This window comes from Coloeus monedula (assembly GCF_965178545.1).
Source record: "Coloeus monedula genome assembly, chromosome: 5".
In the NCBI taxonomy this organism is placed as follows: domain Eukaryota; kingdom Metazoa; phylum Chordata; class Aves; order Passeriformes; family Corvidae; genus Coloeus; species Coloeus monedula.
Window position 1 is genome coordinate 27,599,306 of NC_138785.1, and position 13,105 is coordinate 27,612,410.

The 13,105-nt window shown below is 40.2% G+C and overlaps 1 protein-coding gene across 7 annotated transcripts in view; it reads right to left on the bottom strand.

Annotated features, from left to right (window-relative positions):
* Positions 1–13,105, bottom strand: part of TRIM2 (tripartite motif containing 2) — a 71,496-nt gene that overhangs the window by 32,117 nt on the left and 26,274 nt on the right. For 4 of the 7 annotated variants that reach the window (XM_082282226.1, XM_082282231.1, XM_082282225.1 and 1 more), the window contains exons 2-3: positions 7,361–7,542; positions 5,000–5,237 (exon numbers count right to left, since the gene is read on the bottom strand). In XM_082282226.1, the coding sequence (XP_082138352.1) occupies positions 5,000–5,237; positions 7,361–7,494 (372 nt within the window). In that variant the 5' untranslated portion in view covers positions 7,495–7,542. The remainder of the gene's footprint in view (positions 1–4,999; positions 5,238–7,360; positions 7,543–13,105) is intronic. The other 3 variants (XM_082282230.1, XM_082282229.1, XM_082282228.1) reach the window with 1 other exon arrangement.

Below are 13,105 nucleotides of genomic sequence, written 5' to 3' on the forward strand. Positions count from 1 at the left end.
GGAGAAAATTTAAAAGTTGCTCCAAATAACCTGTGTAACATCAAGTAGATCAGCAGGGGGAAAAAAAAGTAGACTTTCTAAACAATGCCAACCCTCATGAACACTACTCCAGTCACTGTGAATTTAGCAGTCTCATTGTAGTAGATCCTCCGAGGCCTGATAGTTACTTTGGTAGGCACTGTGATGTGATGCATTCTTACAGTGCATGGAGGAAATAAGTTAAATCAAGTGTAGGATTTAAGTTCTTTTCAAAGGCTTCAAAAGTCTGCAATCAGAAACAGCCAAAAGGAAGAATATTCTATTAGGAAACTCTGAAATCTTCTTATATGGCCCCCCCCCCCAAAAAAATTCATTTCTTTTGAATGACTGTCCAAAATTAATCTTTCTGCTCTTAATAATTTAATGCTCAGGTTCAAGATATTTCAGCAAGCCCTTTATTTATTCAGTATTTTTATCTTTGGATACAGTGATTAGAATAATTTAGTATTTCTGTTTTCTATTGAACACCCCATAACACATATCTTTATATTTGCAGCCACATATATAAGAAAGGAAGCATCTCATTGGCATAACGAAGTTCAGCCTAAACAACTTTCTTCCTCTTTATTCAAACATCAGAGAAACATGTAAGCTCAAATGATAATAGCAAACAGATCACAAAGACCTAATGTGTATCTATCTCTGCGTACAAATAGTTGTCTTTGCCTCAAATTCAAAATGTTTGGAGAGAAGCAGCTTTCATTTCCCACTACAATTATTGTACTGTGCATAGATGAAGGAGAGGGAAAACCTAATATTAATACAATTCAGGCTTCAACTCTCTAGATAGGCTGATTTCCGAAGATTTTTCTTCTAGCATCTCTTAATCAGGCAAGACTAATTTCTAACTACAGACAGACATGTATTGCTGGCTTTTCATCTCTCCCCTCCATGCCAAACATGGGCATCACATTTTGTACACTCCCAGAAAACTTTTCACTATGACAGGTTTGCCTTACAAAACATCTCAGAAAATGACATTTGCCTGAACCTCTCCTTTCCAAATTCAAGAGAGCTCTTGGCCAGGACATACTATAGCATCCAGCTCTGGCTTCAGCTGTATTTCCACCAAATTCAACGAGAACATTCCCATCAGCTGTAATGAAGTTTGAATTTCAGAACCCACTGGTTCTGAAATCCCATCCACTAATTCCCACCTTAAACCAGACCAGCATATTTCAGCACTACAACGTAATTGCAGACCCATGCGCATCTTCGCTACTGTAATTCAACTGAATTTACAGAAACCTTTAAAATTGCATAATCAAGGATACAAGTACTTCTGAACTAGATTTCACAATGCCAAGACACACTAATTCCAGCCCTTCAAAGTTTAGGTCTTGAGGAAAAAGTTCTCATCAATCCCAAGCCCCGCTTCTCTAAAATCACATTGCTCATCCTCTGCTTTCTATTTGTTTGAATTAAAAGAGCAGTCTACAGAAAAAGGATAAGTCAGCTCTTTGCCATCCACCTTCCTCATGTCACACACGCATGCTTAATTCTTCTGTCCCGGGGCTAGTGTGTACCTTAGCTTTGTATGATTTGGCTTTCAGAAGAATGCAAGTTTGAATTACCTGAGGGTACCTCTGAAATACCTGATAAAATTTAGAACGTGGAGTTTTTTCCTCCTGAGTCACAGCTTTTGCCTTACCCATAGATTACACTTTAATGGGATACACGAGTAAGTGACATGGTGAGAAGTACAGAGGTGAGGAGAAAAAAAGAAGGGTTTAAAAGGTAAGTAAGATATGAAGTCACTTCATCAGAATATCAAGGATAGATGATTTTTCATTTTTCCAAGAGAAGCATTCAGGCAGTAAGCAACACCTCCACAGGTTCAGGAAATGTTTTTGTAAGCAAGATCTTATGCCTGTCAAGTTGCCAAGCTATGCTATGGTCTTTTGAGAAAAAGCTAGTCAGAGAGAAGGCATTCTCTCTTGTTAAAAGTGTTTAATTTAATACTGTGTATCCTCTCTTGTTACATCTAGATGCAGAAAACACATTGCCCCACCTTCTACATTGTAAAAACATGGTCGACTCTCAGCTGGTTTTCAGTTCAAATTCAAACAAAACCCAAGTATAGACATTTCAGAATGGGTGACTGCAAAGAGGCTACACCACTCATTACATACAATGGAGTTAGAATTTCATAGCCTTCCCTGCTCTGGCTGCTATATCTGCCCCTAAATTATTGTAGATCAATGTTTCCAATCCAGAATGCTTTTATACACAGCAAAAGCTGCATGTGTTTAGCAGCTGAGAATAAAGCCAATCTTATTTTAATGTGTAGGTAGAAGATAAGAATCTTCTAGTATGTTCAAAAGTTCCATATGTGCCCTATTACCCTGATTTAACAAGAACATACATTTGTGCTCCGTGTTGTGTCAAAATAAGAAAGCATTTTTTTATAGTTCAGGCACAGGTAACCATATTCTGTATTAAGATACTACAAGCTGAGTTTCACTTTTCATAAGAACAGACAGAACAAAGATGCCATAACAGAGGATGGGAGGATGTGCTCAGAAGGAATAAAGTAAACATATACACATATGGAAAATATGAGTGATGGGAATAGGGGACCAACTGGGAAGGGAAGTATCTAATCTACATGGCCTGAGGAAGGCTAAGTTTCAAGCTGACAGGCAAGCAAATGAGAAAATATCTCTGCATCAGTTTCTATCTCATTTTAATCAGAGAGGTTTAAATCCAGGATGGCTGAAATGATTGAAAAAACTTGTTTAAACAGAAACTTATTTCCAAGCTAATAAGAAGAAAAACTGGTAATATTTAAAATAAATATTTGATGCAAATAGTAAAAGTACAATGGGTCTGACCCTACCCCAAGCAGTATGTAAAAATTAATGGAGGGTGGATTTAGTGCAGAATGACTGCTGGTTTTGCAAAGGCATTCTCCTCCAGCTGCCAGCTCAATCCTTTTTCACTTCCTGAAGCCCCCAGTAAAGCTACTAGTAGCCAGGCACTTGAAATCATAGAATACCCTGAGCTGGAAGGGACCTACAAAGATCATCAAAGTCTATCTCCTGGCCCTGCCCAGGACCACCCCAAGAGTCACACCATGTGCTTGAAAGCATTTGCCGAAATGCTTCTTGAACTCTGGCAGGCTTGGTGCTGTGACCGCTTCCCCATGTTCCAGGGAAGACGTTCTGGGTGAATATTTTTTAGATATTTCCTAATATCTAACCTACTTGCCCCACACTGCTCTTCTGTTCTGAACCTATGAAGCCAGCATAATCCCATTTCCTCAGTGAGGCCTAAGGTGGCCAGCACCTTGCCCTGTGCACCCTTCCAGCCAGACCCACCTGGCCAGCCTCAAGAAGCTCTCCCCAAATCTTACCTCAGCTCCTCCCATCACAAGGACTAGTATGTGCACTTCGCTTTTAATTTCTTAGCTTCACAAAGCTTTAAATTGGAGTCATCCTCAGGCTATCCCCAACCCTCCCAGATACTTATTGAAGCGAGAGGATGTTCCCATCACGCACTACTCAGCATCCTAAAAGGCACGCTATGTTTCAAGGCAAGCCAAGTAAGCTAGAGGACTTACAAATGCACCTTTCCCTATAAAGGAGTTCTCAGAGAGGTGTAAGGTAGCATATTTTTGATTATAGACAAGCCAGGTTTTTTTAAACATACCCAAAGAATAATCACCTGATAATTTAAAATACAAAACAAGTAACACCTTAATTTTGACTTTTTTCTGCATTTCACAATAAAATGGCTCCTAACAGAATGGCTATGTCAGAAAAAAACAACGGTTCATTTTAAAGAGAGCAAATAAAATGCAAACAAAACCTAGGAATGCATTAATCAGTAACCAGTACACACACATAGGTACAGTACCCATTAAAAAAAGTTACACCAGTTATTCATTAATCAGAGTGTACAGCATCAGTTCTGCAAGTCCACCTAATTCCAACAGAGATATTCCTCTGTTACAGTAATCATTACCTATCAGCTGAATTACTCCTCTACAACCAATGTACCTAGACTGAGTATCAAATAAAACAGTTCCCAGAAAGTTGTCTTAAACTACTGACACATACTTCTTGGCTTGCACAGAAGCACAACATTCAGTTTACAACATAACATCACTGAGTTTTGCAACGTGATCTACTTACATGTTTGCGTAAGCTTGGCTATGAGTCAGGAGCTCATATGCCTACCATGAAGTTACACAGGTTAACACAGAAAATTGTGAAGTAAGCAGAGTTAGAGCTGTTCTTGCAGTAATCTGTGAATATTTTCTCAGTTGGGGGTACTTGCCAATGAATACACTGATATGATTTGAGGATGTATGTGGGGACACACGAGGTAAAAAGAGTAGGTGGAGGGAAAAAACAAAGCAGCCTCCAAAGACTGAGATGAGAGACCCACAAAACACTGCAGATAAACAGAAGCTCTCCATTTCTAGCCTGTGCTGACCCAAAGCATCCTCAGATAGGACTCACTTTTATCTGGCTCTGTGTTAATATGTTCACATATTATGTTAATTATGTTAATATGTTCACTTTTGGTACTGCCCCAGTGTGCAGGTTAGTTAAACTCATAAGGTCCTTGTCACATATTGCCTAAACAAACACACAGGTACCCACAGCAACAGTTGATGCTACAAGCACAAGGGCTAGGGAAACCCAACCCAAAGCAGTAAGGGCACAAGGTTCAGTACTTGCAGGATAATAATTTTGACCAAATGTGCCAAAAGACAGTATCATCCCAGACGACTGGTAAGATGAAATAATATGCTGACTACTTCATTATGCTCCACTAAGAACATTTGAGTCAATTTGAAGAATTACTTGTCTTTTGCTGATATACTATAAAATCAAAGAAATAGTGTGATTCCACTTCCCCTGCTATCTCTTTAGTAAAAAGTATCCATGAAACCCAGACAAGTCAGCACATGTCAATACCTGTACATAGCACAGGAGGCTGTCTCACTTACATTTCCATCATGATTGGGGCAGGAGAGCGGTTTGCCTGCAGCAACAGCAGTGACAGTCTCCAGGATGGAGGACTCCTCAATGCTGTTGTCCGGCGTTCGCTGCAGGACATCCATGAGGTTGGTAATAAAGAAGTTGTTCTGGAGTGCAGAAACCCCTTTCTCTGGCAGAATGGAGGTCTGGCGGCACACGGGGCAAGAAAGGGTTAAGCTATGGGCTGGAATGTAATTCTGTAAACACCTATGGGGAAGGAAGGTAGAAGGAGAAAGAAAGGAAAAGTACCATCAAAGAAGGAAAAAAACCCCTTTCATCAGTTAAAGAGAGAGTTTTGAAATAGTGCTACCCCTACTTACTAAAGGAAAAGTACATCAAACAGGCTTCTGATGCAAAAGAAGTTATGGGGACTATTTTTTTTCTTTTAAAGCTTCTTTTACTCTGCCACATGAAAAAAAGCAGACATCATTAAAAGAGTTATATGCCCTTTTCTGAGATATTCGTGCAGTTGATCATACTTCCAGACACCTACTGCATCCTGCTCACAGGACAGTAAAAATTATAAACTATCAGATAAAGTCTGACAGACATGAAGTTGCATCAACATTTGAGCCTGTGCCTTTAACTGACTAACCAGTGGTTGACCCTTGTCTTTCCAACAGAATCTCCTTTAATAACTTGTATTTGTGGGTTTAGTGTTTCAGAGGTAAAACATGGTCCCAATGAAACCAAAGGAAATTTTTATCATTTATTTCAATTAGGAAAGTTATTTGGCAGCTACCCAAAATCAACAGAGCTTTCTTTATGACATAGGGAACTACCTGCTAGCTTATCACGGTTTGTGTTAAGAGGAGTTTTGGAGGAAATTTTTGTTTGTGTTTGACTGGGAGGACAGTGTTGGGGTTTTTCAGAAAAAATACATTTCACAGATTATAAATCTGACACAAAAGTTCAGCAACCAACAATATGCACAATATCCAGCAGGCTAGCTTAGGTGAGACTTAATGCCACTTTTGGCCTTGAAAAGGAAGTTAACACCTGCTGGGCATGCAACATATAGTTGCATGCAATATACTATATTCAGGATGGTCCTGTAAGCAGAAGCTTTGCAGAATGCAGTTCTTAAGGGAAGCAGTGTTACTCCAGATTCCTCATGAGATGCCAGCTGAGAAAGTGTGACCTCACACAGCTCCACAGCTCTTAACCTTTTCCAAGGGCTTTGGCTGCACCACTCTTCACCTTCCCCAGGCAGCCCTCCTCCTAACCCCCCAGAGTAAGGGCTCTGTGAAAGGAGAGCTTAGGCTTTGCACATCAGCACTACACTGGAAGAGTTCTTCCAGCCTCTCTCCATAACCAGATCAGCCTAAGAAGATTACAGTGTAAACCAGAAGCTGACCTTAGGTTTTACACATGAACACAAGTCAGGAAACTTAACACATGATGGTGAAAATCTTGTCTCACTGACTTCAGCAAGAGTTTCAGTGCTGCCTTTTTTAATGCTGGGATTTCCTATTCTACAAAAGACCAGTTCACCTGACACAGTCAGAGATCCACAATTTTTCTTTCACCCTGTGCAAAGTTAGAGACCACAATTCTTGCTAAGAGGTAGAAATCTCCTAAATTAGTGTTTACACCACATACCATTTATAAAAATTCTCCTGCCATTCAACATACAGTCCGGAGTTGCATCCCATCAACAGATGAAGAACTCTAACCACTAATTCTTCATCTTTCAACTTTTCTGCAGATGCTGTATTTTCTCCACAATTTGATGGATAATACAACATTGAAGTATTATTAAGCATATTCAGTTCACTCAGCTGAATACAGTAAAAGGCAGGTTTCTAGTTTATCACATCTCTTTCCAGAGAGTTTTCCCACTTCAGTCAACCAAACTGCAGAATAATGAGGACACTTAATCACAGGTTATTAATAATGTATATATCATGTCTAACCCTTGGACATTAAAGGCTGGGATAATTACTTATTGGCTTAGTAAATCAACAAAGAATTTTTTTTTATTGTTTCTAATTATATGATAATCAGAATAAATTTGAGACCATTAATTTGAGGTCCAAATTCTGGCTATCATCACCTTTCGCACTGTATTAACTGTATTCATTAGCTTAATTGGATTTGCTTTTTGTTTACTGTTGCATAAAGGGAAGGTATTCCAAATACGCCACTGCTGTCTCTTCTTCCTGCCTGCCACAAATGTGTTTTTCTACATCCCTGCCTCTCCAGCCTTCCCAGAGTTTATCATGCCTTAACATGACATTCACAAGTAAAGGGAAAAGTCCCTGTCCACTAAAGGATGCCTTGTCCTGTTCTTGCTGCACTGAGCACAAACACAGGAGAAAAGCACTTACCTCTCACAGAAAGTGTGCAGGCAGGGAAGTACTTTGGGGTTCTTGTAACGGTCCAGGCATATGCTGCAGATCAGAAACTGCTTGTCAATCTGACGGACCACAGGACTTGGGATGTTGGAGCCTTCACTGGCCATCCTAGACCACTGACATATGGGTCCTGTTCCCTTCTACCCTGCACACTGCTGGAACGGGGTGGAAAAGAAGAAAAGAAGAAAAACAACTTATAAACTCCATGAAATAACAAAATCATTGACTAATCCACTCATGTTTTATCCTTATGCAGGAACTCATATTTCCAAACCAAAACAAGAAAGAATTGAACTTCAAACATAGTTTATCACTGATGAGAGCCAGGGAAACAGTCAGCAACATCTACAACACCTCTGTCTGAGCATTTGGGAAAGGCATGCTGCCTCTGGACTGAAAGAGTTAAGGGGCTGTCTGGTTTTAAAGAAATCCCATGATAAAAACGTTCCTGCGCCAGTAGGTTCAGCCAGTGCTAACAAACATCGGATTTCTTACATCCACAGTACCGCTGGCAAAATGCTCTAACTGGAACTGCACCAGCCAGTCAAATGGCTGCATCACAGACAGAGTTTGAAAATGGTTCACCTAACAATTTTTTTTTCCCTTGTCAGTGCTGGTATTGCCAAAAATATGGTAGATTTTGACTCCAGGAAGCCCCCAAGAAGGAAGCTCCAGAACCAGCCAGCCCCTGGAAAGGGAATGCTCAAATTCTGCATCACCAATGGGGATGAGGTAGGCAAAATGAAAATCCTCCTGATAAAAGAAACAGAGCAAAGAAGAGGCAACTGGTAGCCACTGAGAATGAGCAACAGTAGGGTGAAGGATACATGAAGCGCATCCAAATAATAAATGCAAGAAAAATGTCATTCTAGGCAGAACTAGTAGTAAGAATCATGTTTCTAGGACTGAGAATTCTTCACAACCTGGCATATAAAGCATGAAATAAAAGGCTAAGAAAAAAGTCTACTAACTGTTAGAATTAAAATTGCACGTTAAAGGGATGGCAGCAGGCTTGGAACACCTCCTGTCCTGCAACAAGGCACAGAGAGAGAAAAACGTAGGTTCTTTTGAGCTGGAGATACAGATTATAACCAACAGAATTAATACCTGAAAAGAGAAGACAGGAGGAAAAGGAAGAAAGCAATCACAGAAAAAAGTAAACTGCCTGCTAAATAGTTCAGGAAAACCTGGCAAGCAGAGTCCCTGGCAGGGTGGCCCAGCAAGAGCTCCTCTCCATCAGGATTTCTAGCAGGCTGAAGTGCCGGGAGGCGCAGGCGCAACTCTGTCGCAGCACCGAGTTCTGCCAGACCTCCCGCATCCACAGCGGAACAGGGGCTCCTCTTCTCTGTGAGCTGCAAGCCTAGCTGGGCTTCTTCTCTGCAGGTACACTCCTGAGGGGTCTAACTTCTTCCTAAACAATTTCTACCCCTTTTCAGTCACCCATTTCAGACAATTTGAGATCTAGCTTGAGGGCAGTTCAGGCTTTCCAAGACAGAAACAAGCAGCCCTCTGCTGATCATGCTCATTCAAAGGTCACTCAATTCCACAATGATTTGTGTGACCTGTATAGCATTTTACTGTTAAGTGTTACATTAGGTCTTCTTCCTGTGCTTGGATGAATGGTACACTAATCTGTCAGAGTTGAACCCATGCTGTTCTTCCTGAGCTGTGTATTTAGCCATACAGGTATTTTTTACTTACTGCACCGAGCAAGGGGCTATTTCTAGGATAATGACAGTGATTATGGATCATAAGTCAGCTGTGCTGACATCCCTGGTAACAGGTTCCTGGGGCATCGCCTCTGTGTTAGCAAATACAGCAGCATAAAGTTATTCACAGTTCAAATTCATCCAACAGCAGTAACTGACTTTTAATTTGATGGAAAACACTTATGGCAGGCCCTTTTATTTCCTTTTTTCCCAAGGAAGGGGAAACTGCAATGATAAAAATTGCTCTAATACTCATAAAATATCATGTTTGTTCATGACCCAAAAATGCATGATTTCAGGATTGATAATATTTGCATGTCTTTCTCATCTTTTAAATTTTTTTTAAAATTTCTTTCCCCACAGTAAGACAAAATGTGAGTATTACGTAAGCAAAATTTTTTTTCCTATTTAAATGCCATAAATCACACAAAATAAACCCTAGGAGATCAATTAGCAAACCATGCTACTTTTAAAAAGCTTGAGTTAAAGGTGGCTTTACAAGAAGTGGAACCAAAACATCTGGCTTTTACAAAACGGAGTAGAAAGACCAGACAATCAAATGCCTATTAATGTATTCATACATTTGACAGCATAACACACAGAACATCGGTGACATGTTTCAAAAGGAAAATTCATTTCACCACTTACACAGCTGTGTTTGCCTCCCACTCTCCCTCCCCAGACGTTAGGGGCAGGGACCCAAACAAAACAGGGAAGATAATCAGAAGCAGGAGGATTTCTTATCAAAAGCAGAGTTTCCAAATTGGACACACAAACAGTATAATTTTTTTGTTCTAGACTGAACACAAACTACTGGAAAAAGCTGTACTTAAGATATGAAAGAATAGTCACTAGTGAATGCTGCCTGTCATTTAACAGAAGAAAGTTCTCTAGCAACCAGGTATTTCTTGTATATCATCTTTCCCTTATCAAGTAGAGCTACACCAGCAAATAGTGCTTACACAAGAAAATCTGCTACTGCCTGAAAAAAATAATACTGATTTAATCTGTTTTTCATCTTAGTTTTTCACATTCCCCTGATGTCATTGCAAAATGAAGTAATTCTTAGCATTTCATACACAAATCTCATGCCAATCGCTTTGTTTTTCAAATGCTCACGCTTTAAGCTTTGTCAATGAAAGAAACCATCAATGATTCAGAAATAAGTGCTTTTAATATTCTATGTTTTGTCTGAAATGCAGCAGCCCATGACTGTCATTTATGCCCTGTGCTCACATAAATCAGATTTAAAACATGCACCTGGAAACAGAATTTCACCTGTACATTTCAAGCTTTGGCCACTACCTGGTACAACAACTTCTTACACAAATGGTCCCTTTCAAAGAATCTTTTGAGTATGGGATTTGCAGGAATCTGCAGCCTCTCTAAGGCAACTCCACCTTTGATGTAATTTTGATGAATATGATGTAGCTATGAGAAGGATGATTTTGCCCATTTACTTAATGAAAGCAACTGTACAATCAAAGACTATTTGAAGAAAATCTGGGGATTTTAGACAATGTTTTTGAATTTCACCAGACAGTATTTTTTCTGATTTACTGCTATGCTTGCAGCAACTAAGTTTTAAATGTATTAGCAGTGGGAAATTTTGCAAAGTAACACTACTTTTACAAGAAAAATGTTCTCTTTTTTAGTAGCATCTTCTGAGCTCAAAAACTGCCAGAGCGCTTTTCAGAGGTTCATTATGTCTCTCAATCAAAAAAGAGCAGCTGAAGCATGAGCTTCGAAAACAAGGCTATCACTTCTCCATATAGTTACACTTCGTAATTTAATGCAAAGCCAAAGGACTAGGAAACATTGCACCAAACAATTATTACATTGCACCCCACCCATTTATCTATAACACACACATTCAAAACCAAGTTCGGGTTTGCTAAACCAAGTGCAGTAAAGGGTTCTGAAATGTACACCCTTTGTCACTTTTCTGAGGCTCGAGGATCGCTATCTTCCCAGCCACCCCAGAAAAAGCATAACTCCTTTTCCTTCTGCTTGGAGGTACGACCATCGATTTTCATTTAAAATATACTAGACAGCAAAGAAAGGAGAAAACAATGGCTCTCTAAGCTAGTGGAAAGCTTTGCCCCTCCATGCATGCATGCCTTCAGGAACGAAGACAGGGTGTGGCCCCACCCATATGAAAGGAACTTCCTATAGCACTGGAAAAGGGGGTAAAGAAAAAATCACATTATGTATAACAAATGACAGTTCCAGAAGAGTTGTTTCAGGTAAACAGAGACATGTAATAGAAAAATGCACCTTTCCTACAGGTATCCTCAAATGAGCTTTGGAATTCTTGAAAATTCCCTATTAGTTTCCCAGCCGAGAAAATACACTGGGGAATCAAGTAACTGTTCACAGGATTTTATTCCTAAAAGAGCAGAATTCTGTGTTACTGATACACTGCTGTCTCTGAAATCAACCCACCTAGAGCTGCAACTAGCCTGAAAGTACAGCCTGAGGAGAACAAATTGCTTGCTGCTTGTTCATCCTCTTCTTATCAATGGTATTCACAACCTAGAGGGTCTATTCATGCACTATGAATGAATAGGTTTCCAATAGCAACGTTTCCAAAGGAACAGTTAGGCCTCCAGAGCCATAAGAAAGGGTGGGGAACCCTCAATAATGTTGCTTCAAGGACTGGGGGAGTTGAGGCTTAAAAGTCCTTAAAACAGATAGATCACCTGTCCACAGTCTGTAGGAATAAAGAACAGATTCAAGCCATTTCTAGCAGCAGCCCCCAGATCAGCCGATAAGAACACACTGAGCAAATTAATTATCAGAACCGCCACACAGTCCACTTGTGTAAAAGGCTTGATAAGCTAAATTTGCATTCCTTTCTCTCCCACTCTTGCAATCAGCTTAGTGCCTTGCTTAAAACACAGCAACCCTCTTCATTCTTACAGCATGCAGAAATGTAATGAACGATCGAGGGCCAAAACAGGAGCAACCCAGCAGCAGCCACCAGGAATAACACTGAGCAAACTTGAGCATTTCAGACCTACCCATCTTTGTAGAAAAATAGCTTAATCAGTGCAGTGCTGAGGATAAAATCCTTGCAGGGACGGAGCTGCAGTTCCGCAGTAATCCAAACGAACAAACCATCGTCTGTTAATATTTCAATCCTCACGCATAAAACTGTTAAGGAATCCCTATCACAGCACAGTCATTATTAGATGCACAAGAGATTTTGTGCTCTAAGGAATGACGCTCCATTCCATGAAGAGGACAGGTGGAAAGAAAAATGGAAGAATAAGAGGAGGCCCAGTGAAGTCGTCATGAATTTTTTTTTCCTCCCTGGGTCATTTACAAGTGGGAGACCCCTTCAGGATTCAAACCAATCAATCTTTATTTAGCACATCTTTTTCTCACTCAGCCTGTGTAGAAAGACTGCAGCAAATGGTGCAAGGGATTGTGGGATGGGGATGCAGCAGAGAGCTGCAACCAGATTCGCTGGGTTATTTTTTTTTCCTCCCTACTCAGCAATCAGCTGTTCCGAGGCTCCGCGCAGAGCCATTGAATTTGGTCACCAGAATGTTATTACAGGATTAGCAGGCGGAGACAGCTACCACTGTGCATCTGGCATGTCAATGCAGCTAAGAAATACATATGCAAATATTACTCACAAAACGGAAAAAGGATTTAACTCCGAAGGAGAGAGTAAATATTACGTAACATCCATTACCAGGACAGTTGCCAGAGATAAAATGAAAGCACTTTCGTTTATAAAGAAGATAAAGTTTAACACTTAATGATTCCACTCCGATTTTTCCAGGATTCAGGGTATTTCTTGGAACATAATTCTTCCCTACTCCAACTTTCAGAAGCAACAAAAGACCCCACAAACACTCTTTGTGTCTCTCCAGATGTTTAAAGCAGAAGCAAAGAGCCTCTCCAGGAAACTGTGCTAGTGACACACAAACCAGCAGCAGCTTCTTGTACCACAGAGCCGTATATTTGACCCAACTCCATCTCAAGTCAAATATTCAAG